The following is a 24,880-nucleotide window of genomic DNA, read 5'->3' as shown; positions in this document are numbered from 1 at the left end:
CGCCTACTGCACACAAGATACGCTTTCTCTCTTGTCCCTCTGGATGCAAGGGGCGCCATATTCTTCAGAATTGGAAAGCATCTTCTTACAATGTAACGGTATGATACTGCGGAGATGCCATGCATATGCAGCTAGGGACCGGTGAGACCAAGCAGATCGCTTGTAATTCATGATGCGCCCCATGTGCGGATTGTCAGTTAAGAGCATGCACACGGCTTTCAATTCGGTTTAGAAATACTACTAGTCACTCAAACGGCATTGACCGGTAATTAACAGACATGTATTGATGCGATTGCACCGTCTATATTGCAGGCGTTTGCTGTATCCCCCGCATGTGGCTGGCCGCTTCGCATCGTCAAGCCTCGACCGAATGACGACTCCTATCCAGCTACAGAATCCCCCCTCAAGTCCGTCTGCTCTTCATAATGTGCTTCAGAATCCCGTCTCATGCCTCGTGCCGGGAAATCTATGATGGCCCCTCAAGACAAGACATGTATGATGTCTGCTATTTTGGCCCCTTCCCCCCCCTTTCATTTTCCCAAGTTGTCCGGGCCTCCCAGCACGAACCTTGCTAGCAATTGGTAATGACCACATTACAGCGCAGTAAAAGCGGTTGCTGGACCTGTCGGCTCAGAAGGAAAAAGTGCAGCGAGGACGGACCTCCGTGTTCCCGGTGTCGAGGATGCGGAATCGTGTGCCACGGTTACGGCCCGAAGCCAGCTTGGAAAGACCGAGGAGACAAGGAGAAAGCAGAGGCCAGGAAACTTCGAATGCAGTCCAGGACGTCCCGGGCCATGTCAGCATCTTCTGTCGGGGAGATGGTGATTCAGGATGTCTTGATGGCTTCATCTGTCAGGGACACACTGACCGTCAGCTCTTCCGAGTTATGTACAAGCTCTCACGAGCCAACACAGACAGATGCGTTCTTGCCACTCAGCCAGTCGCAGCATGTAAGTACTTTTGATTCACCGGGTGAATCTCAACCGACGCCGGTGCCGCTAGATCCGCCGTTTCTCCTGGACGGCCTCTGGCCCGGCGAAGTCGGCCATGATACGTTTGACGACTTGATGACGCCTCTGTCTCCAGCATCTGATGATAACTTGGATATTGGGTTAGTCGGATTCTTACCTCTGACGAAGCCAGGCCACCTGGGGATCGATACCTCTGAAAACGACATCTACCTGCTCGTGAATTTTATGGAGGACAGCTTTACCCGGCAGTACTCGTTGCATCAGGCAGCACCTTCAAAGAGGCAAAAGTCCTGGCTGCTGGCCCCGATGCTTCGCTCCCCCACGTTTTACAACACGTCCCTGAGCATGAGCGCATACCATTTGCATTTGAGTAAGTCGTGTGATGCTAACGCCCGAGAGACGGCTCTGAGAAGCTACCAAAGGTATCGAGAAATGGCCCTCCAAAGCTTCGAGAGACTGGAATCTACAGCTTCCTCTACCCAAAGAGAGATGATTATATGCGGAGTCCATATCGCTCGTTTGGAGGTGGGGATAGAATATTGAGTTCCAGCACGTCGGCATAAAGGTTGCTAACACGCACTCGCTAGGCGCTGGGCAAGAACATTCGAAGTTGCCAGTCATATCTTGGGCGCGTGACACAAGTCATTCTTGAACAGGGATGCTTGTTCCACGCGGGCCTGGCATGCCATCTGGGACAGCCAAAGGAGGCGCCGACTCACTACACAACTCCTGAGCTGTCGCCTTGGTGCGCTGAGCTGGCACTCTCTGCGCCTATCCCACAGCCCTCTCGCATGGAACTGGAAGCCGAGGCTCTCTTCGTTTCCGTCTTCATCTGGAATGACATACTGTGTAGTGCGGTGGAAAAGAAGATGGCTTGCGCGGCCGGCATGCACCGAAAGCTCCTGACAGACGACGGATTCTGCTCGGCTTTTCAAGCCATCACCGGCTGCGAGGCGTGGGCCATGGTTGCCATCATGGACATCACGTCACTAGAGATCCAGAAGAGCGAGCAAGAGGCCCAGGGTAACCTTAGCATTCGCGGGCTCGTAAGCCAGGCAGATACCATTGAAGGGGTCGTGGACCGAGAAATGGCGAGGATATCCAACATGATGTTGCCCAAGTCCCCAGACGAGCCCCAAGACAAGGCTGTTGTTCCTCATGAACTCATTCAGACCCTGATATATGGCCATGCTATCCTCATTTTTCTCAACACGGTCGTGTCCGGGGCCCTGACCGGGGTCCCCGAGATTCACCAGAGCATCGGCCGCGCGATGCAGGCGTGGGATATGCTCCCTGCCACAGCAAACCCGAGGTATTTGGCATGGGCTTACAGCACCAGCGCCAGCCTCGCATCAGGCTCCCAGCGAGACGTCTTTCGCAATGTGGTGGCTCGCATGTCACATGTTGACGTCGACACGGGCAGTCTTTGCGAATTCAGCCACGGGGTAGAGGAGTGTTGGAAGGAGACGGACAAGCACGGCTCGAACCATTGCGTCACTTGCGATTGGAGGGATATTCACAAAAGAGCCAATTTGAACATTTTGTTTGTATGAATACCTGACGGAGAGCTCATCAGGCACAGAAGCCAAAGACACGTCTGGACTATGAAGAATGATAAGAGACACGAGATAGAATTCAAGCTAAATCCATCATGCTCACAGACGCAGACTTGGTTAAATTAAATCGGACGAATATTGTGTAGTCAAGTGAATTCTGACAATGGCAGTGTAATCTCACGGTGCTGCTTTTCCCTGCTGATGGCTTTACCCTTGGGAGCACCACAAATGCCCTGCTCAACCAACATGCCTATTTGGGACTCGTCGCGACATACCAGACCAGACTCCTGCATATCAACATACAGAACCATGATAATGTGGCATCTTCTCGAAACGAGGAACCAGCGCCAGATGTGATTGCAGCCGAGGCGCGACCCGAGGCGCCCCGGAACCAAACAAGGGAAAAACGTCGTGAGGCGCCTCGCCATTTCCCGATGAGGCAGGCGCACCATTTCACCCAAGACAGGTACCAGGCAAGACTTGATTCATCATAGCGCCTCCAATGACATCGCTTTGCGCGCTGCGAGCTTCTCCTCGCCGGGGAGATGGTTTCCGGGATGAGCGCCTGATACGACACGGGTGACAAACCGAGGTGTGTTCCGAGATGAAGAGCTTTGCGAATATAACAGCACACGGCCTGGCGGGAATATTCCTCGCTGCACAATCGACGTCGGCCGAATCATAAACCCTAAGAAAGCGAGGCAAATACACTCTCACCATGAAGTTCTCCACTGCCATTGTCGTGACGGCCCTCGCTGTCGGTGCTGCCGCAGCCCCAACTCCAGTGAGTTGAGTCGATGCTTGAGATTGATGTTGAGTCTAATGCTGGTGTTGTAGGGGAAGACGGTTGAAGATTATTTCATTGGGGCGGACAAGCGTGACAAGACGGTTGAGGACTACTTTATTGGGGCGGATAAACGGGACAAGACTGTCGAGGATTATTTCATCGGAGCTGACAAGCGAGACAAGACGGTTGAAGACTATTTCATCGGAGCTGAGAAGCGGGACAAGACGGTTGAAGATTACTTCATCGGAGCCGATAAACGGGACAAGACCGTCGAGGACTACTTTATCGGCGCCGATTAAGCACGAGTGCGTTGCACGAGGCCTGCTTAGCCGGGAGTCTTCAGTAGTTACCCCAAGACTGCTCCGTCCGAGAATCAAGTGTAAACGATGAATGAATCGTGTCATGTTTCTGAGCCATGTTGACCAAGTTGTTATGCCTGTGTGACCCGGACCCGGATAGCCACACCAATTATCTGCTCAACAGTCTGTAAGTTTAAACAAGAAACCGCCCTTCTTCCGCGTTGGCGTTGAGCTCCAGAGCCGAATACCGCTCACCTTGATCTTTTCCTGAAATGTAACCTTGCGTCCGTGGCACGTTTGACATCGGTGATGAGCACAATCTAGCTCCCAAACAGCCTTGACAAGTGGTACAAGTAGTCAAGAATAATCAAGATGCTGCTCATCAAGGTTCTGCTTTTTCTTGTTATTTTCCAGGTAAAGGGGGGTACAAGTAGGTGAATTTCAGACATTCTACATGAACCCCCCCCCCCCCAACGGATGAATAATGGTCCTACGCAAGCAAACACAATGCAGAATGTTGAGTGATTTGCACTTGGTACATTTCTTCCAAACTAGCTATACCTTACATGACTCGCCCAAGACGCTGGTCAGTCAATCTCCACCGTCTCAGTGTACCTATGCGACTCTGCCCAGTCGAAGATGGCATCAAAGTTCTTACACGTGTGCTGGAAGCCCCATCCCGACGTCTCTCCCGGAGGACTGTCCAGCCTATGCACCCATTCCAAGGACGTGTCTCCCGCGCACATTATGCTTTGTCGGAGGTAGTCCCAGCAGTGTATGAGATGCTCCGGCGGGATGTCGTCAAAGTTGCCGGCGCGGGCGTTCCAATACGCCGCGTAGGTGATATACTGTGTGGCGGCGGCAAAGATTCAGGTCAGACCAAGCTCACAAAGCTTCTTTCAAGGGGGCGGCCAGGCAGGAAGGGTCATTGTCCGAGATTAACGTACCAGGCAGTGCAATTGGTGAAATATCGCCACGCACGCATGTTGTTCGTGCTCTGGGTGGCGAAGGCCCGGCATGTTGGGTAGCTCGGTGTCGTTCTTGACCACGATGAATCCTTTGCCTTCTGTATAGGAAACCCTCGTTAGGCAAGAATTTTGAATGGGGAAATTATCACGGGCGCGGCGTTTACTCACTTGGAATCAGCGACAGCCATGCCTCTTTTGCCGTGCCAACTGGTTCCTCTCCGTAGATTTCATGGAGTCGAAATATCTCGGTGCGCCACTCCTCCGGGGGCAGCCAATCTGGGTGCGAATTCACCTGCGGCAGACCCCCGATTGGAATCGGAGTAGGCTTCTTCTCATGATGGTCGTGGCGGTGAGAATGGGCCTTCTGCTGGCTGCTTCGAAACTGGGCAACGAGAAGAGCACCCAGGACCACGTTCGCAACGGCCATGAGGGCAGCCAAAAGGAGGTACACGCGGGACTGTGACCGCATCCTGGGTGGTTTGGATTCGTGTATTGAAGCCCCGTCCAAAAGACCTTCCTTCTCCAACGAGACGGAGTGGACGTCGGAGTCGTTGGCGGTAGAGCTGCGCTGGTCGCTATACTTGTCCATGGTTGGCGTAGATGCCGTTGGAAAGGGCTGTAGCCATCTCACAGCACATGAAGCCGCAGTAATGTGACGGGTTGGACATATATGCCGCGTGAGAGTGTTGTCGCCAGATCAGTCATCAACATGCCGCATGAGTTGAGCGCCAATGTGGTGCGGCGCCTATGCATCTACATGCGCGCCTGGTGTAGTGAATTGGCGCCCATGGATGGAAAAGAAAACCACATCTTCTTGGCGGCCTCTGACTGATCATGCTAGTGAGGGCAAAGTGTTGGTAAAATGCCGAACCCACGCATCGTGAGGTTGGTGTTTTGTTCATGTTGTAAAGGAATGTGAAGAAGAGGCAAGACCGACCAAAATACTTGCACTCTGTAGGAGCACTTGAGGCCCCCACTTTGGCAGAGTCGCCAAAACCGTTCACGCCAACATGCTGGCATTTGCAACTCTCATCCTGGCGGCGACGGCGACACTGGACACGGGCGGCAAGTTGCAAACAGCTTGCGCAAACATTTCATCCTCGTACCAATCCTGGGTTGCTAGAGGCGGCACGGGCACCTTTGCAGGTATTCCAGGAAGCACAGCGCAGGGGTGTCTCCGATCGATGCCCTTTCATCCCCAGCTGGCGTTGCAGTTCTTGAAGGAATATGAAAAATACCTCCAGTTTCACTCTACAATTCACACACTCAAACGTAAGTCGGGCGTACAATGACCACTAGTCAAAATAAAATAAAACTTTAATTTTAATTTTCTTTTTTCAACTTGTAGATGCTCCCCCGAGCTACATGTCGGCACATGTCGACCTCGTTGCTCACCTTGAAAATATCAGGCAAAAAGTAGTCAACGGGCTTTACTCGTCGCAGTTTGACTTTGACTGGGACCTGGGCAGATCCATATCCAAGGCAAACGATGGCCATCTCACCTTGTCGCTCTGTTCCCAGCGCATTATGCACTTCGAGCACCCACCGCCTCTCGTCTCTCTATCCACGGATGGACTAGAGCTTCCCAGTATATTCACTTTCCGTATGTTCTGCCTTGGGTAACTGACGATGATACAAGACGAGACTAACTCCACCATCAAGAGGATGCTAAGCTCAAGCTTGCTGGATTTCCTGAGGTTTCGCCTCTTGTAGAAATCAACGGCGTCGAAGCTGCTTACTTCCTGGAGGCCAATTATGCCATCAAGCTTGGCTACCAGGACCCGGATGCCCGGTTAGTTGGGTGGCTTCTCTTGCTCATAAAATGGGGTCAAGAAGGCACTGACATGGCTGCAGGTATAATCATCTATTTGCGTCTCCTTCTGCCAACTTCTCTGGCAAATACTCCGGGGGCGCGTGGACGTCATTGCTGGGCTTGTGGCCTGGTGCTTCGAATCGCCTATTATTTTCCAACGGAACGACCGTCACTGTCAAGACTACGGCGTCCTGGCCACATTCAAATGGCCCAATGAACTATCCTGATGGCAAGTCACTGTTTGAAGCAGCGTGCGTCCCGCATCCAGACTCCGGTTCTGCTTTTGGGTCATATGGAGGTACCTATGGCATCTCTCCGCAACTAGAGGCTCCTCCAAGCGGTGCCTCAGTATTTCCAGATCCAATCGTTGGTGAGCAGCGTGACCGCGCTCGTGGTTACTATCTAGATGGCGCGGGCTGTGAAGATGTTGCCGTTCTTCAGGTATCCGACTTTCGTGTTGGTCAAAACGCCACCCGCTTTGCCTCTGTCGTGGGCCGGTTTGTGATGCAGGCTGCGGCAGATGGCAAGAGGAAGCTTATTCTGGACATGTCGGGTAATCTTGGCGGAGATATTGCCGCAGGGTTCAACCTATTCCGAGTCTTGTTCCCGGACAAGCCGATATACCCTGCCACTAGATTCCGAGCGACCGAGCTCATCGACTTCATGGGGCGCATCTTCTCAGAAACACACAAACAGGAAAACGTCACGCTGGATCTCCCATTTGTCGCGCCGCTTGCGGTGGGCATCGACGGAACAACAAAGATGGGCTCTTGGGGAGACGTTTACGGGCCGCACGAGATTATGGGGGACCAAATGTCTAGTATGTCCGGTGTCTTTGATTTCAACCTCGGCTCTACCTCGAGCGATCCCATCAGTGGCTACGGCGACATCCCGCTGTTTCCAGAAGTGCAGCTATTTCCTGCCAATAATATCATCTTGGTACGGGACCCGATGCCCGACGGAGCGCTGGTTTGGGCCATGGCTAACGCTTCTCTTTTTTGACCTGCACAGATGACGGACGGCCAGTGTGCGTCTACATGTTCCGTTGTCGCCCATCTGCTCAAGGAACAGGGCGTGAGAAGCATTGTCTTTGGGGGAAGACCTCGCCACGGGCTGATGCAGGCCGTTGGCGGCGTAAGGGGAGCTCAATACTGGGCTTTGGATACCATCAGCGAGTACGTTGAGCGCGCGCGCCACCTGGCTCTCGCGGCTCTGCAGACAGATTCTCCAATCCTCTCGCGGGCAGAAATGCAGAGATTCAACGAGCTGGCGCCGCTTCCGCTACGAGACTTGCCACTCCGTCTCGACACATACGAGCAAAGTGGCATCAACATCTGCAACGCGTACAGCCCAGGAGACGACTCGATACCGCTCCAATTCATGTACGAGCCGGCCGACTGCCGTCTCTTCTTCACGGCGGAGAACTACATGGACCCTGCGACGGCATGGGCCGCGGCCGCAGCAGCCATGTTTCTGAACGGCTCTTGTGTCGATGCGACACCAGCCGGGCGCCAAGGTTTGAGCATCTCTCCGGCCAAGACTATGGCCGAATCTGTCTCGCTTCATTCATCGAGGGGAGGGCTGCGTCAAAAGTTTGGCGCAGAAAGGTCCCCAAGCGGCAAGGCGCTCCCGCTCCCAAGATGGGCTGCATGAGAGCCCGCAGACGTCTGGCGCATTTCGTCCCGAAGCGGCAAGATTGTGCCAAACGGTTGGCCCCGGGCACCAAAAAGCGCCTGCCTTGGTGTGGAGCAGATGGGAGGAGGGAGTCCGAGTCGTGAATTCGGTACATCAAGGACACACGGAGCGCGGCATGCGGGAGAGTCAGTAAACAACTAGATGGAGAGGGAGTCGTCGACTCGTATGAAATGCCTAGGCGTCAACCATGAGGCTACCATCGTTGGGACCGGAGCCGAATTATACTGCTCTTGGGAATTCAGACTCTGAGAGCCAAAGCATCAAGGTCTCTGCACACACAAGCTTCGTCGCAAAGTGAGAAACAGTCTTACTTGAGCCCTGCATCCAAATGGTTCACGCAGCCCTAACGGTGGATTCTAGCTTGCGGGCTCGTCTGAGACCATTTTTCTTGTGCTTTTCTGCCATAGTATCCCTTGGCTTCGTTGTTTGGGTCGTATTGGCCCCGATCGAGGAGCGCCCGGCCAAGCAGGCCGGCTGTACAAGCCCGCCAATCCGGCGAGAATGGAGAGCCCTCACACTCACAGAGAAGCATGGCTTTATCAGTGCCATTCAATGTATAAGCAAGACGCCGTCTGCGCGGGATGGCAACCTGACGATTTACGATGATATCGCCGTGCTGCACGGAGGGATCGGGTCTTGGTGTAAGTCACGCCGCTCATCGATCCGAAAAACGCACCACGCGTATGATTCAGCGAGCAAAACGACTCATTCCAGTAATACCAGGCCACAGATCAGCGTGTTTTCTGCCGTGGCACAGAAACATACTGGCGGTTATTGAGACGATGCTCAAAGACCGCTGTCACTACCGGGGTTCGATGCCGTACGTGGCCTGCCTGCTCCCCTGGCACTCACCAATGACGACACAAGAGGCTGATGCTGTGCTAGATACTGGGACTGGTCTCTCGACTGGATGAATCTGGCCAACTCATCCATCTGGGACCACGCCACGGGGTTCGGCGGCGACGGCGACAAGGACGGACCCGAGACGGTGGGCGAGGGCCGGTGCGTGACAGATGGGCCGTTTACAGAGTTGCGGCCGGCTATTTACAACCACACGCGCAAGGTGCACTGCCTATCACGAGGCTTTCGCGACGGCGACATCAAGGGCCGCCTCTCTGGGGAGAAGTTCAGTCCCGAGAATGTCGGGAGCATCCTGCGGCTGGGAAACTACACCGACTTTCTGCAGCGGGTGGAAAGGGACCTGCACAACACGCTGCACACGTCCATCAACGGAGACTTCAAGGCCATGACTGCCGCGAACGGTTCGTCCTCGTCCTCTTCGTCCCCTTGGCCATGGTGACTAATTTGTCGAGACCCCCTCTTCTTCTTGCATCACGCCAACCTGGATCGTCTGTGGTGGCGGTGGCAGCGGGAAAACCCGAGCGTGAGGCTGTTTGAATACTCGGGACGGCACATGTATAACTCGACGGGGCCTGCGAGCGATGGCGATGTGTTGATGTACGGCGGGTTCACAAACGACCTGCCCGTCCGCGAGGTGATGAGCACCGAGGGACGTCAGCTTTGCTACACATACTAGAGTCATGTTCTGCGAAAGGTGTAGAGTCAATAGTAGTAATATGTCTCGTAGCCATGAGTCCGTGACTGACTTGGGGCTGATTCTTACTACAATGTGTCTGTGAGGGAAAACGCCCGGTTTCCCAAGCAATCACACCGCCAGACGTCGATTCGTCTGCTGCCTTGCATGTAGCAACCATGAAGCGCACACCGGGTTCCTAATCCCATCAGATGGCGTTCCAAAAGGAGCACCCTGCATGGTACTTTGGACGTCAGACACAGAGAGGGCGATGGTTGTGTCTCTGGCCATGGATGACCGGTCGTCTGCCAGCCAGCCGGGTTTGCCAGTCTCTGTCGGCCTGAGGCCCTCTGCGTCCATGGCAAAAGATGACATTCGCCAGATGGTATATCTCGCTGCAGCTCCAGGCGTTCCCTTTTATCCATGTGCAGCCAAATACCTGTACAGTTGCGAAGACGACATATTCCGAAAACGAGAGAGCACGTTGCAAAACTCTATGCCTTCCGCAGGGGACCATTTCGCAAACCCCGGAGCACCCATCGCCAACCATGACACGACTCGACGACGGGCTCGCGCCGCCGGATATCAGGCGCAGCGCCGACTTGACCGACAATGAGCAGCAGCCTCTAATAAAAACAGACTCCCACAGCAACAATGACGACGCTCTAGCTCAAGCTCCTCACGGCAGCAAGTCTGCGTTTCGCCCCTCGAGCGCCGTCACGGCCTGCTTCGCACTCAACATCCTCCTCGAGGTTGGCCTGTACCTCATCGCCATCCCGATGAACCAGGTCCTCGAGGGCATCATCTGCCACAATGTCTCACCCGCCGCACCGGGGGCCAGTGACGCCCGCTGCAAGGACACGGCGGTCCAGTCGGAGCTGTCCTTTATCCGCGGGTGGCAGGTCACTTTCGACACGATCCCCGGCCTCGTCACCGCCGTGCCGTACGGCATCATGGCAGACGCGTACGGGAGAGAGCTTGTCCTCGGCCTGTCCGTGCTGGGCGGCGCCATGGCCGGCAGCTTCACCGTTCTTGTTTGTGCGTCTCGTATTTCCTGCTTTTACCTGTCCTTGCTTCAATTTCGAAAATAAACAACTCTGCCAGGCTCGCTGCCGTCCGTCTTTTCTCCGCGTCTGGTCTGGCTGGGATCTGCGTTTGCCTTGGTTGGCGGCGGCGCGCCCGTCTTTAACGCCGTCACCTTTGCGATTGTCAGCGGCGTTGTGAGCGAGAGGAAAAGGTACAGCTGTACGGAGTAAATGGTCGATAACAAGGGTGCGGCTGACCTCTGTAGATCGCTTGTTTTCATGTACATTGCCGCCGCGGTCCTCGGGAGCCAACTGGTCGCCAGTCCTTTGGTGTATGTCCTCATCAACGTCGATACTTGGCTTCCCGTGTACTGCGGCCTGGGGTGTCTCTGGCTAGCGACTGCCGTGGCCTTTTTCATCCCCCGGATGATGCTTGCTAAGAGTCCGGTTCTAGAGCACGCCAAGACCGAAGAGGCCCAGGAGAGTCGGGCCCAGGCGCAGACGGCTCGCCATCACCAGCTGATGGGGTGGCGAAAGCCGCGGTGTGGTTTGCGCGAGATAATATCCTCGTTGTCGTGTTGCTTCTCACCTTTCTCGTCACGAGCCTTGGCCGCCTGGCGCAAGAGATTATTCTTCAGTATATTACGAAACGATACGGGTGGTCGTGGTCCGAGGTGAGCATTTCGATTTCGCCATGCCACTTGTGTGTTTTGCATGTTTGGGACAACAGGGGTCGCTCCTGATTTGGTTATATTAACCTACGGCAGGCTGGCCTCGTGCTCTGTCTCCATGCATTCTTTACTCTCACGCTCCTCACGGTCATTCTCCCCGTGGCTAGCCAAACGCTCGCCCGCAAAACAACACTGGCTACCCAAAGCAGAACCCTTTGGCTGGCACGCATCAGCGTATCCATGTCCACCTTGGGCGCATTCACCATGGGCCTGTCAGAAACAGTCGGCTTGATGGCTGTTGGCCTTGCGCTGTTTGCCTTGGGGAATGGCTACCCCCCTCTTCTCCGGAGCTTACTCGCGTCAATTGTTGACAAGCGTCACGTCAATACCATGTATACTATAATGAGTGTCTTTGAGAGCATGGGGTCGATTTTCGCAGGACCTCTCCTCGCGGCATCGTTTCGACTAGGCATGAACATGGACGGTGTATGGATCGGACTGCCTTTTCTAATGACAGGGTGCTTGTTTGGGTCCGCTGCTGTTGCTGTTGTTGCTATCAATGTATCGAGCGTAGAGCGCGAGGCATCTAAAGCGTCTGAAGCGTCGGATGGAATCAAAGTACATGACTGTCAATGAAACCAATCTACCGGAGAGTCTGCAGTTACTTGGCTGCCCTGCTTTTACTAGTAGCCTCTTCTTATACAATCACCGCTGTCCATGTCGATTCAGCCCCTGAATGTGCCGTGTTCATTTTGTTTCTGTTAACAAAGTCTCATCTGAAGTTTGCACCGACATGAAGATTCTCATCAATGCCGGGATATGGTGTAAAGAAGATGGTACTAGTCCCCCATAAATAAGGGATATTTCCCATCGGAGCCCACGAATTATCTGTAAACGGTCCAAGCAAAGAGACGGCCTCACTACCCGATCCAAGACACCAACACTCCCGAGTCGTCCCTCCAGTCAGTGTCTTATATTGGCTGGGTCTCTTGGCGTACTACCCTTACCTTAATCTTTGGTTACCTCAGTCCCCAGGCGCGGCTATACTATTACAAGCCGTATCTAGTCCGACCCATGTTTTCATTTCAAGGTTTCGGCAATACTCATCTAAACTTGGCCTGCGCTTGCCCAACCCATTGCCGTTGCCCGTTCCCAAGGCTGGGGGTTATTCTCTATCCCCCTTGTATCAAACGATTAATTTCATGGCAATTTCAAAGACTAGTAGATCGGGAATGCGCATGTCTTTATCGCAAAACGCTAGTAGACGCCGAGACTCTGGTGCAAGACACATGTAGTCGAGAACTCTCAAGTGTGAGGACCCTGCTCGGGAAGCGGTCGGAACACCTCGTGTTGCAGTATCATGGGAGAAGAAGTAAGTAGTCAAAAGCAAAACAGTCTCCAGCTGGAGGGTGTCGCCTCACCAATTGGTGCTTGGTATAGTCCGGACGCCCATCAGACACCATACTCAAAACTCCGAGTCGCTTAGCCGCAACTGGCGGACTAAGTTGTATCCAAAACAGCACGAAACCCCAAAGCCCTCGTGACCCTGAAAGAAAAATTAAGAAAAAAAATCTCCTCCCCGTCAATCTCTTCAGCTCCGATGCCACCCACTCGGCCGATACACACTACAATAGCGGCTCATTCACCATCGCAAGACCAAGGGTTACCAGAACAGGAAAAAAAGCCCTCAACAAAGGCTCCGGCGTGGGTTGCACCCCTTCACTTAAAGGGAGCTTTCGATCCGGCCCCGTGCGTCCCCCGGGCATAACCCCAAATTAGAGCTTCTCGAGGATCGAGATTCGTAAAAATGGATTCTGTCTTGTTTTGTGGATAGCCGCTAGTACGGTCCCGCCGATGGTCGGTCGGGCGGCCATTTAACAAAGGACAAGATCTGGAAACGGGAAGAGGTGCTTTTACCGACACAAAGAGGGAATTGGCGAAATTGCTTCATCAACAAAAAAAAAAAAAGAGTGGGAAGGGGGGGTAGACACGAAGGGATACAAAAACATAAAAGAAGAAGGCCACACAATTGGGTCTGGTTCCAAAATAACCAGTGTGAAAGAGAGACGCCTGCAAGAAAAAGAGCTGCCAACACGGTATTGCAGGGATGGCCTCGTTCATGCAGCGCTTCTCAAAGGAGTGCTGATGCTCGCTGCTGCCGGGCGGGAAAGAGCTCCGACTTGCCAGAGTGTGCCGGGCTAGTTCTCCGTCCGATGGGCGTGTGCAATCGAGTCGGTTCCGTTCCAGGCCTTGTGCGTAGTCAGGAACGTCGTCCTTGAAGGGGAGGGATGTTCGTGAGGGCATCCGAAGGACCGGCAGCTCGCACCATCTCGTGAGGTGGTTTGGCCCAAGGCCGAAATGGGATATATATACTCCGTAGTCCGTAACAAGTTATGAATTGCGAATTTATGCACACGAATTGTGCCGCCACGCTTGATCCTGCTGTGCCGATATTGTCATCGGCCAGCAATGTTTGCATGTGTATTTTTTTTTTTTTTTTTGCAAAGTCAATTCTCGACTTTGCCTCGTGCATTAACTGTTCGCTCGCACCTGAACCGCCGTGTTGCCCTCCGTCAGGTCGCGACCGGCACCACAACCAGCACCACCACCAAGGGCGGCATAAATCTTCAACCCCGTCTCGCATGAATACAGGCCGGGCACCAATGGAGTTTCAGCCCTGGGTGCGCTGGAAACAGACGGCGCATAGCTCGGATATGCGCTATGCACTCTGTTTCGAACAAAGCCATAGAAGGAGGTGAAACCAGGCACACCACGGCAGTTGCAGGGCGAGCGTCTTTGGCCTTTAATTTTTTTTTCTTCCTGTCAAAGTTGCTCATGAGGGTACAGTCATGCAAGCTGCAAGGAAGCTATTGCCCACCATGCCCCAACTAACATGTACATGAGAAGAATTATCCGTACGCCAATTCCATCAAACAATGCAATTCAACCTACGTGCATTTCCATTCCCATTCGCAAGTGCAGCAGAGCACCGCGGACAGGATGAATTTGCACTTAATTTCTAAAAAAAAAAAAAAAATTAAAAAAAAATTCCCTGACCATCCATGGCCTCCTCACCTCGTCCCCCTCCTTCCAATCTTCTCCCACACCAGCGCAGCCACGCCCCTATCCATCCAACCAATCCCGCCCTGCAGCAGGCGGCGTGTCCTCATCAAGGCACCAGCCGAAAAGGGACGCCTTTTGGCCAGCAGACCCAAGCCACGTCTGGCTCGCAGTTCCTTTGCACGCCCCAGAAACTGGCCATTTCACTTGACGAATTTCCCCTCGGTAGATGCATGTGCGCTGTATGAGTATTACTATTGGGGGGCGTGAGCTCATGATGACGATTATGGCGGCATTTGAGCCCAAAAAAAAGTTGTGGAAGTTTGAAAAATTTCAAGGCTTTAGTAAAACACTGGCTTTTTTTTTCGTTGGATTCCATTGTGGTGGCGATTTTGTGCCTCTCGTAGATACGAAGAAGATGTGATTTACGGATGAAGAACCAGGGTTGCTTGTGAGATGTCTAGATGTACCAGACATGTGTTCTGCTAGGGATGGCCGACTTGCGCTGGGTCCCGTCTGAGCTACGCGCACAAAGGCCCGCTGCGTGTAAGAGGCCATGAGGAAAAAGACAGGGAACATTTGCGAAAGGGGAATAAAAAGCTTGGTGACACTTTTTTTTGGCGGGCTGCTCGGTTCGTTCGTGCCGGCCTGTAGTCGTGCTTATCTTGCGGGTTTTAACATGTCATGTTGCATCGACTCAATTCTGAACGTCTTGACAGCTCAGTCAACTTTGAATTGATAGTAGCACCAGGCACATTAGGTTCCTCCTCTGAGGTCTGGTGCAAACGCGCACCTGAGAATATTAATGTCGTCGGGTAGCTCGCTGGCCGTGACACCGCTCTGCACCGGCGATTGGTAATTCCTGCGGAATGGCCGTATCCCCGGATTTTGCCTCGATCCCATGCCCGCCGAGCACCAAGCTTCATGTCTTTTCGATAGTGCTACTAGCTCAATTGATGGGAATAACCCCCTTGTCTAATTCCCCCGCCACGCTTGCCGGTTACAAAGCACCAGGCCTCCGTACCCCGCCTTCTAGCTCCATGTTCCTACCCCTCGCCAAAAAGCCCACCAACAGCAGCCGACCATTCAATGTTGTCCAACTCGTGCACCATGGAGAATATGCAAATCCAGCATCAACTCGCGCATCTCAATCTCACAGAAACGTGTGTTGCGTCGGGGATCGATGTTCCTCAAGTTTCCTATTCAGTTCGGCCCTGGCGATATTATACGCCGTCTTCACAGAGTATTGATACTACTCCGTCGCCGAAGCAGGTCAAAAGCCGCCTACTGCACGAATGCTGGTCGTGCATCTAAATTGCGGAGAGCCGCCTTGGAGATCCACCAGACCGCGGCCTCGAAGCAGCTCAGCAAAGTGTCCACTTGGCTGGCCGCTTGGCCGTGGCACTTGTCGCGTCTAAATGAGGGCTTTGAGTTAGAACATCATCAGCGATTAGGGTTGGGGCTTTGATAACAATATGCTTTGACATGGTGGCAAACCAACAAAACCAGAAACCGAGCCGAGCCCAAAGAGAGAGGGAAAAAAAAAGGCATGCACGAATGCCAACACTGAGAGCGGCATTTTATCCTGGCGACACAATGCTGATGATGCCTGGACGAATGAAAAGGCACCATGATGCAGCGTGCCATGTTGTATTACACCTGAAGCTGGACTTTGTCTGTAGCCACAAATAACTTATGCATGACATGCCCAAGCCGCCCCGGCGGGTAAGTACATACATACATACAGGTTCAGGAACCTGACGGCGATTTTTCTTCTTCTCCTCGCCTTTCCCCGCGCGAACCCAAACGGATCGTCGAACCTCTTGCGCGCATCACGTGGACTTGAGAGGAAGTTGTGGTGTCCCCAAAACGGGCGGCGTTCCAAGTGTCCGCTCCCGTGCCACCACACCAGAGAAATGTCAACTGGTTGAATGGATGGGAGAGAGACGGGCTCTCAGTAGTAACCTTGTCGGGTGGTTTTGCCCCCGGTGGCCGCTGATTGTCTGGTGGTGGCCGTCGTCGTCGCCGGCCAGCAGTTTCTGATAATCACCTAGACATTGAAGGTTTGACGACATGGAATACACGTAGGCAAAATTACAAAGTACCCCGAGGCCATGCTGTCCCAAAGTCAGCTGCGGCATTGACATGATCCAGCGACCCCCCTCCTCGTGATGGGCTTCGCAGAGGGCACATCATGCTTTCCAAACACCTGGCATCGGGACCTCGAGCTAGGCCCGTCGCGTCGCATTCTTCGCAGCGTCGCAGCTTTGGCGTCCGTCATGTGAGCCACCTGAGAATTTAGTCCGTACCGGGCTTGTGCCTGAAAGCCTGTATCAGAGCCACGAGGAGGAGAGAAGAAGAAAGATGCTTAATTAATTTCTTGGCCCCGGCCCCGATTGCGTTTCGATTTCTCCTGAGCCGCGCTGGGCCGGTGAGGTGAACCGATTCAAAGAATCTGGCACCAATAGAATCCAATCGTGCCTTGGCTGTGTCCGGCCGGCTCGGATGCAGAGCATTGGCCCAAGAGGGGGGCCAGTCTGCAGTCTGAGCTGGTCGGGAACCAAGCGTCGTGACCCAGCGCCGTAGGGACGGGCGGGCGGACTGGGCTTTGAACATCATGAATGCTATGGACGTCCGGTCTGGTGCCTAATAAAGGAACAGCTTGAGCTTGGGTGCTGGCTGCGGCCCAGCAGGGAGGGCGAGTCCCTTTCATGTTTCATCAAGGTTCAATGTTCCGTCCCACTGCCAATACTTGGCTGGACGACAATGGTTGAGACCCTCGGCTGAAGCGCCTTTGCAGTCTGTCCAGGTCGCACTCACACATGTCAACCGGCGCACCTTTTTGTTGGTAAAGAATGGCCAGTGACCACCAGTTTGTGTTCTTCAAATGTCCGCTGGGTCTGGTACTTGTTAGGAACTACTAGGCGGTTACATTACTCTGTAGCGCGTCCGCCCACCACCAGACAGTCTGTTTTACCACAGTGCCACCTTGTCCTCAGCGGGACACCGTACTGGCCTAGCCTCAGCTGGACTTGCCGTCAATGCCACCAGACTGTGATCCAGCAGCAAACATTTGAACCAGACCGGACATTGAAGCGTCCAGCTCCTCCAGCTACCTGCCAGCCCGCCATACCCATGTTGTACTCGACCCCATGCAATCAATCAAACCACCAGACCTGTTGTATCATCATCAACTGCAGCCATGGCATGTCGTTGCTGCACACTTCGTGCTGCCCGTACCAAACGTCACGCCAGAGGCACCCTCTCCCATCCCACATACATAATACGGAACATCTCGTCCCTTGAATTGTCGTCGGCTTTCCGAGCTCGACTGTCAAGCTGGACCTTGGCTGCTCAGCCAGGCCCGAGTTGGATCAGGCGGCCGCACGCTGTGCTTCTCCCTCTAACAGCGCGCCTTGGGCCGTTGCTCCCCTCACACCCTCCCCCCCCTCGCGCCTCGAGACCTCATTCGCTCGACGCCTCAGTCGTCCTTTCGCTGCTCCTGCTCCGTCTGGGCATTCATTGCCTGGGCCTGGCACCGCTGTCGGCCCTGCTGGCGTGGGACATCGCTGGATCCATCCATCAGCCTTCAATTCCTCCCTCCACCCACCCCAATCCACCCACTCAGCACCGCTCGTCTCCTCGCCCAGCTTCACACGCTTCACACCCGCACGCCCTCGCGGCCACGACGACCTGATGATCAGCTAGGGTGGCTCAACGCCAATAACCCGCGGCCTCTATCCCCACCCCGCCCCGTCGTCGGAGCGAGGGCGCGGGCGCGGGCGTCGGCGGCCCCAGCGTTTGGAAGACACTGGAATAATACTTCTGGGTCTTGGCCAGCGCCGTCAGCTCGAGACTCCAATGCCATTGACCGTCCAGATGTTGACAGGCGCCCCGCGCGGCGTTCATGTAGTGATTCCCTTGGGCATCTTGACAGACATGTCGATACATAAGTACATACAGGTTATTCTTGTAGTACGTACCAGGACAGCTCGACTTCACTTCTGGGCACGGTTGTAGATACCGGGTGCTCGACACTTGAGCGTTCCAAAACGGAGTCACAGAGACAGACACAGTTCAATGTTGGGCATCCACATGTCCCGTAATAATGGCATACGAACTCCGTACTGCCAGGCTACTAGCACTGGACCACGCACCAGCCTCAACTCAACGACAAACAGTTGCCACTCTTCTCCGTCGACTCCATTGCGATCCCGATAATCGCAAGAGCTGAGGCACCGTCAATTCACGTAACACTTGCGCACACCCCCCCTCTCTACTGCCTCACACGCACACACACACGCACACACACACCACGCCCCCACGGCCAGTCTGTGAGTCTGTCCCAAAATATTATTTCTCGCCCGCTCTGCATTTTTGTGAAGCCTAGTCACTCTCCAACATCCAGCAAATCCCAACATTGACACCTTCGCCCACAGACACTTTACATTAAACAACGCTGTATCAACGAGACCGACCGTCTTGCGGCATTTCCCATCTCGTGACGGTCCAGCGTCTGTCGCCTCGCTTCTCCGAGCTACCCAAGTCGTTGGCAATGGCCTCCTCAAAAGTATGACCAGTCGTCTTGGGGATGCCTTGCAGGCTTGAATCCCGCTCTCGCGAGATTCCAGTGTGTACTGACCACTTTATTTCTCCCACAATCAGGAAATGCAACCCTCCTCCAGGCCATTGACGCTTCAGCGTCCGTCCGTGTCGAGCCCCTCGGCCGCTGCGATACCCAGCCGGTCCCATGCTCGAAACAACTCTCACTCCCTCCTCTCCTCTTCCCTCAACGCGAACCACCGCGTAACCCGACGCAAGTCCGTGACGAACCCCGGTCCCAACGTGGCTGCTCTCACCGCGGCCGTTGCCAACGGCGAGCAGATTGCTGCTATCCCCATCACGAACGGCGGCCGACGAAACACCATTTCCAAGGCGGCTCTGGCCAAAACATCCCTCGTCGGCAGTCTCCCCTCCCCTCCGGCTAGTCTGCCAACCAATGGGGCCATTCTCGACATCAAGCAAGATGTACACGACAGTGCTATCGACGACGGCAATGACGTTTCGGCAGACGAGGATGACAAGTCTCAGCAGGCTCGCATTCGACGAGCTAGTGACGGTTCACCCCTTGTGAAGGAGCCCAAGAAGAGCAACCGTGTCGAGGTTCGCTGTGACAAGTGCGGCAAGAGTTACAAGCACAGCAGTTGCTTGACGAAGCACTTGTGAGTGGCGCATACTGCATTTTGCGTGATTTGGGCGCGGCGCGCGAAGTCGGGTGATCGTCCCGCATAGTTGAACGTGGTTATTCAAATCGTACGATGGAGTCTATACTGACGTTGTTTGGCTAGGTGGGAACATACCCCCGAATGGTCCTTCACGTCGAAGCTGCTCATTTCCAAGCACCAACAAGTGCAGCTTCTGGAAGCCGCCTCTGTACTTGTCGCTATGAACGACAAGGAGAGCACGGCAACACCGCCCGAGTCAACCAAGGACTCTGCTAGCGAGCCGGATTCTTCATCGCCTGCTGCCTCAGGCTACTCAGACCACGTTGAACGCCAAAGCTCGGCCGATACTACCCCGCCGCCCATGATGGAGGAATCTGGTCTAAGCGGGTTGTCATATCGCGACGGCAGTGGTGCTGGGTTTGCTCGAAGCTACCAGTCCACCGTCTCTGGTAGCCTTCCCAGGGGCTCGGCTTTTGGACATTTCCGACAGCCTAGTCACGAGCGTCGTCCACCGTCGTCTGGTGCCAACCACACGGGAGAGGATGACCGTGACTTGGCTGCCGCAGTCGAGCTGCTCAGCTGCAGTTTCAACAGCAACAATGGATCCCACGGCACGGTTACTGTGCCCCTAGATGCACCCCCGGTACCACCAGTCCCAGCCCAGTACCTTGACCAGGCTGCTTCGTTTTCGAGTGCGGGATTCATCAACAGTTTTCCCCAGCGTCAGCCAGAGAGCTTTACTCGAGGCGAGATGCGACGTGGGGGTGAAGATGTCAAGATGGAAGACAGTGATGATGACTTCGACATGCAGTCGCGTGCTCGGAGTGACGAAGACGACGATGGCGTTTTCGGTCGCATGGAGGAGTAGGCTGTAATGAAGCACCATGTTGTTGCTCTTTGGATACAATGATTTTCAGTTTTGCAAGAGCCTCCGGGTTCCATGGCTGTGGAGTTGGGTTTTTTGGCTTGACATGGAAGGACTGGCGTGGTGTCTCATATGTATCATGATATACTCAACCTGTATGAGGTGGTTCAGCTCCGCCGTCAATCTTCAGCACCGAAGAGTGGAGGGCCTTTCTGCACACGGTCATTTTGGGCCGTCGCTTGTTTGCAGACGAGATTGCATCTCCACGAGGTTAAAGTGAGGGTTCTGATAGGCGTCGAGCGTACACCCGAATAAATACCAAATGAAATGAATTGTTCATGTGAAATTACCTAGCAAAAACGATGGCGTGTACCTTGAGCGGGGCGCACTGGTGTATGCCGAGCTGTCGAGATAGGATGAGCAGGTGTCGAATTGCCCACGTTGGTCGTTGAAGCTGGCGTGGTTGGCAAGCACAGAGGTTTCAAAACAGACCCGTCACGATTCATGATAGCCCGCACGGTAGAGTGAACGAATTTTAACTTGGCACAATTGAAAGGAATTGACAAGCAATTGAAGTTTATTCACCATGTAGGGTTGAAAATAATTTCCTCGAGCTGTCGTTTGATGGCCCTACAGAAAAATGAAAAAGAAGAAAATTAAAGCTGAGGTTAGCGAGCGTTGAATGTTGAAGAGGAAGGAGGAAAAAATTGAGAGCTCCAAACCCTGCCCGTTTGTGGAGACAGCTGGAGCTGTGGCGGAGACGACTACTGGCCGTGCTCTTCCGCCGAGCTCCAGTGTCAAAGACGTTGTCCTAGCGACCTGATGTCACTTCCCCGCTGGTGTTCAGCCAGCTTGCTTTTTCCCCCGCGAAAACTGAACCCGATTGAAGCACAAAGTCTGGTGCCGAGTCGCAACGCGCACGCAGTAGTTTCGTCATTGCAGGCTGATCTTCTCGAACTACTTTGCCGACCATTACGCTCCTTTTTTTTCTCCCAAGGTGTTGACGCGCGTTCTCCCGGACACGTCTGTGCAGGAAGGTATTACCAGCCTTGCTGGGTGGCAATTCGAGGTACTCCGAAACCATGGCGCCAACTAGGCGAAGCACAAAGCCGGATGCGACTCCGACTAGCAAAACGGAAGAGAAAGCTGCGGAAGCGAATGCTGCTGTGATTGCAGAGGAGGAGGAGGAGGAGGAGGCCGCAGCCGAGGTCGTCGAGTCCACGGAGGGCAAGCTTCCCTTTGCGGTGCAGTTCCCCTTGATCATCGCGCTGAACTTTGCCTTATCTAGCCTTGGTCGCATGGTTATTTCGCAGGTGTCAAACGGGGAACTGGAGTTGTTGACCCGAACCCAGGATACACGGGGAGAGGTAGCACTCGTGGCGGGATGGAGAATGTGAGTTGACCCTTTTCAACCGGAAACATGCACCCGTACCGTGGTATTGATGCTCTGGTGCCAGGTTCGAGTTGGCAGTGGGATGGTTTGGCAAGCTGGATAGTCTCGAAGCAGGCGCTGCGAGTATTCTGGCTCACGGTCCAACGGTACGTGTAAACTCGCAGCTTGCCCACGTCCAAGACAGACACATTGATTACGGAGTGTAGTTCTATTTGCTCGCGGCGTTCTACAACCTCACTCCTACGACGGCGTTGTCCGCATTGGCCGTTGATGTGCTCTCTGTCGCGCTGCCATTCTACCTAGTCCGCCCTCTGTCTTCAACCTATGGGTCGCCGACGAGAGCGGATCGCGACGTTTTAGATATTCCCATGCAGCTACTGACCACCATTCTATCTACGGGTATCTACACCGTCACGCTCGTTCTGTCACTACGTTTCTTGATGCCTCGAATTCTCGTCGTTTACTTCAGCGGCCTCCCCAGCCTCGAGCCCGCCTACTCTGCTTCGTATACAGACGTTCTCCCCGTTACCGTTTTGTTCGGCCTTGCAGCCAGCACGTTCATCTTTGCACCGTTTGCCAAGACCGGCAAGGCCGAGGAAGATGCCAAGATTGAGCAGTTCGATCCTGTGAGCGCATCGCTTGGCCAGACTGTTTGCTGGAACTTTTGGGGATACACGGCCAAAACCAAAGTCGTTATTCGACGAACGGCGGCTGCTGTGCTTTTGTCAACTGTTGGCACTTATCTCGCTTGCACCAAGACCATGTACGGCATTGAATCGACTGGTGCTGCTGCGTATGCCAGTCTTTGGGCTGTAGCTGCGTTGTTTGCCGGCGTTGGACTGGGTCTTGTAGGCGGCGACTAGACGCTCGGAAAAGAAAAAAACAAGCCTTTGGCCGCTATATAGAGTTCAGTAGTAGCTGGCAAAAGGCCCAATGCTACTACCAGATGATGAAAGAGCAGAAAAGAGGGACCTGGGGTAATTCAGTCTCGGGGCGAAGGCGGCGGATGGGGCTTTCTTTGAGATACCACGGGTGGGATTTTGGCTTGGAATGGTGTTTGGATTCGTGGTTTCCTACCGCGACGGCTTAAAGTTGACACTTTGTAGTATTACCTACCCATTTACTGCGTATCTTACTTGGACAAGGATGGAAATTCTCGATTCTCTTTGTATTCTTCAATCCAATGCCAAGGCAGCGCACTGAAGCTGAAAAAATTGCCTTGTGATGGTCTTGTTTCTATGAATATCCCAAGTACGGGGGAAATCATGCACATGCACGATCAAAACGCTGGCTCCGTTCTACATATAGAACACGACAGGGATCAGGAGCTGAGCTGCAGATTCAAGGTCCGCCTGACAGTGAAACGCAGGGAAACATTGATACCAGACAAGACCCATTCTACCGTTCAGCTGAACGTGCCATGTGCGCGGTACCAACTTGTCGGTGCGGCAAGCAATACTAGAGGTACGTACGCGAATGCTGGTACAATGTACCCGGGTGCATGTGGGTTTTGAAATGGTTGGCATTGCTGCAGGACAAAAGCGTCTGACTTGGATGCACGGCCGGTAAGATGTGTGCCGTAATGGGTAACCGGCCGCCCTATGTGGGCGAGTGTTTGATGCCGGTCTTTACAGATTGGGCTTTGCGCTGGAGCTGGAGCTGGAGCTGGAGCGCGTAAGCAAGGGCAAACATTTGGATGATGCAGGTACAGAAAAGTCGTGATGACGTCGACGGTGCGTTGACCGTTGGAGCTTGGCGGCGTGTGTATTAGCCCATCACGGTTCGTTTTCACGGAAAGTAGTTTGGTGTCCAAGTTTCAAGGCACGAGAGCTGGTCGGCTTGCGATGCCTTTGCAAGGCCGCGGAGACGACACGGAGGGCGCAAGGCTGAGGGTCCCAGGCGATTGTCCGACTTGGTGTTGAAATCGTGTTCTAAAGCTGGCAGCCCCCAAGCCAAGCCATCTTCCTGGCGGCAGCTTGAGGCGGCTCAACAGCTCGACCCCTGCTTGCTCCAATCAATGCGGTCTGGTCTAACGTCTGTTGCTCCTTCCCCCACCAGCTCACTGGAAGAGGGGAGAGCTGGGTTAGCTGCCGCCTTGGAAGTTGGAACCACACGCACCAGACATGGAAAGGCATGCACCATGCGTTTAATGTTCACTGTCTGGTTCCAAGTAGCCTCTCGACACTGCCGTGCAACCATGCAACTGACCGGACACAAAGACACCAAGTCGGCCAACCCTGGCGCACACAAGGTATTGGCCAAGTTGGTGCAGTCAGTCGTCTGTGCAGCAGAGGTCAAGTGGCCGCTGACTCGACATTTGACTTCTCTGGCGACATGGGGCCTGGGAAGTGAGACAAGGACAAGGGACCGCTCTGGTGACAGCAAGCTTCTTCCATCGTCCAAAGTTGGCCCGGTGGCTGACGTATCCTCCAACAGCTGCTTCCCCTCTATTCCTATTGCTTCACTGGCGTCCCTTGTTTCTCACCTGGCCCCGTCGCTTCCTGGCTAGGGCTGAAGGCCTGTCCAGAATAATACCTGAGACGTCCCTGGCCCTGACAAGTTGAGGCTGTCCATTAGTCTTGGCATACGGCATATTGCTCGCCGCTAGACGGTTGGGGCTGCAGATCTTATCGCAAGGCGTCTGAACAGAAGTCTGGCCCTCTATCGTACCTTCACCATTGTCCGTCTGCTCGCTCTGTCTGTCGATTTTGATGGTCTGGGAACCTCCAGGTGCCCGTCGTCTCCAGCTGGACCGTTTCCATCCAGTCGTTTGCTTTCAGGCAAAACGAAACGGACCCCAAACCGCTGGAATCCTTCAGAGTTTGTGACCAACTTCGGCTCACTACCGAAACCATCGCCTGCGTTGTGCCTATTTTCAGCCCTCTTGGCAAAAATAAAAGCGGCTACATTCGAAGAAGCCTTATGCCTGGTGCCAAGTAGGTGATCCAATGAGGCATGGTAATTCAGTTGAAGGAAAGTTGTCGTTGTCTAGACTCTCCATCTTCTGACGCCAACTTG

General features: G+C 54.0%; 8 protein-coding genes across 8 annotated transcripts; 7 read left to right on the top strand and 1 right to left on the bottom strand.

Annotated features, from left to right (window-relative positions):
* Positions 1–794: 794 nt before the first annotated feature.
* ustR (ustiloxin B cluster transcription factor) lies at positions 795–2,524 on the top strand (the record flags this gene model as incomplete). Its single annotated transcript, XM_014693473.1, has 2 exons — positions 795–1,496; positions 1,559–2,524. 2 exons carry the CDS (start codon positions 795–797, stop codon positions 2,522–2,524), a joined length of 1,668 nt encoding a protein of 555 aa, XP_014548959.1.
* A 721-nt stretch (positions 2,525–3,245) lies between these two features.
* On the top strand, positions 3,246–3,613 carry ustA (Ribosomally synthesized cyclic peptide ustiloxin B precursosr; the record flags this gene model as incomplete). The annotated part of the gene is made up of 2 exons (XM_014693474.1): positions 3,246–3,311; positions 3,365–3,613. The coding sequence occupies 2 exons, from the start codon at positions 3,246–3,248 to the stop codon at positions 3,611–3,613; spliced, it is 315 nt and encodes a 104-aa protein (XP_014548960.1).
* Positions 3,614–4,200: 587 nt separating this feature from the next.
* Positions 4,201–5,170, bottom strand: ustYa_0 (Oxidase; the record flags this gene model as incomplete). The annotated part of the gene is made up of 3 exons (XM_014693476.2): positions 4,201–4,461; positions 4,561–4,679; positions 4,750–5,170. 3 exons carry the CDS (start codon positions 5,168–5,170, stop codon positions 4,201–4,203), a joined length of 801 nt encoding a protein of 266 aa, XP_014548962.2.
* Positions 5,171–5,591: 421 nt separating this feature from the next.
* ustP_0 (Peptidase S41 family protein) lies at positions 5,592–8,047 on the top strand (the record flags this gene model as incomplete). The annotated part of the gene is made up of 5 exons (XM_014693477.1): positions 5,592–5,853; positions 5,930–6,184; positions 6,244–6,373; positions 6,436–7,333; positions 7,406–8,047. The coding sequence occupies 5 exons, from the start codon at positions 5,592–5,594 to the stop codon at positions 8,045–8,047; spliced, it is 2,187 nt and encodes a 728-aa protein (XP_014548963.1).
* Positions 8,048–8,276: 229 nt separating this feature from the next.
* Positions 8,277–9,626, top strand: ustQ_0 (Tyrosinase; the record flags this gene model as incomplete). Its single annotated transcript, XM_014693478.2, has 5 exons — positions 8,277–8,383; positions 8,450–8,730; positions 8,813–8,909; positions 8,975–9,351; positions 9,403–9,626. 5 exons carry the CDS (start codon positions 8,277–8,279, stop codon positions 9,624–9,626), a joined length of 1,086 nt encoding a protein of 361 aa, XP_014548964.2.
* A 545-nt stretch (positions 9,627–10,171) lies between these two features.
* Positions 10,172–11,955, top strand: atnC_2 (MFS efflux pump; the record flags this gene model as incomplete). Its single annotated transcript, XM_014693479.1, has 5 exons — positions 10,172–10,661; positions 10,728–10,860; positions 10,915–11,132; positions 11,186–11,322; positions 11,416–11,955. The coding sequence occupies 5 exons, from the start codon at positions 10,172–10,174 to the stop codon at positions 11,953–11,955; spliced, it is 1,518 nt and encodes a 505-aa protein (XP_014548965.1).
* Positions 11,956–18,934: 6,979 nt separating this feature from the next.
* On the top strand, positions 18,935–20,472 carry G6M90_00g015630 (uncharacterized protein; the record flags this gene model as incomplete). The annotated part of the gene is made up of 3 exons (XM_014693480.2): positions 18,935–18,949; positions 19,045–19,601; positions 19,728–20,472. The coding sequence occupies 3 exons, from the start codon at positions 18,935–18,937 to the stop codon at positions 20,470–20,472; spliced, it is 1,317 nt and encodes a 438-aa protein (XP_014548966.2).
* A 1,079-nt stretch (positions 20,473–21,551) lies between these two features.
* G6M90_00g015620 (uncharacterized protein) lies at positions 21,552–22,725 on the top strand (the record flags this gene model as incomplete). Its single annotated transcript, XM_014693481.1, has 3 exons — positions 21,552–21,862; positions 21,927–22,008; positions 22,069–22,725. 3 exons carry the CDS (start codon positions 21,552–21,554, stop codon positions 22,723–22,725), a joined length of 1,050 nt encoding a protein of 349 aa, XP_014548967.1.
* Between the last annotated feature and the right edge of the window lie 2,155 nt (positions 22,726–24,880).

This window comes from Metarhizium brunneum, chromosome 1 (assembly GCF_013426205.1).
Source record: "Metarhizium brunneum chromosome 1, complete sequence".
Lineage (NCBI taxonomy): Eukaryota > Fungi > Ascomycota > Sordariomycetes > Hypocreales > Clavicipitaceae > Metarhizium > Metarhizium brunneum.
The sequence above is the reverse complement of the archived record's forward strand: the minus strand, read 5'-3'. Positions and strand labels throughout refer to the sequence as shown.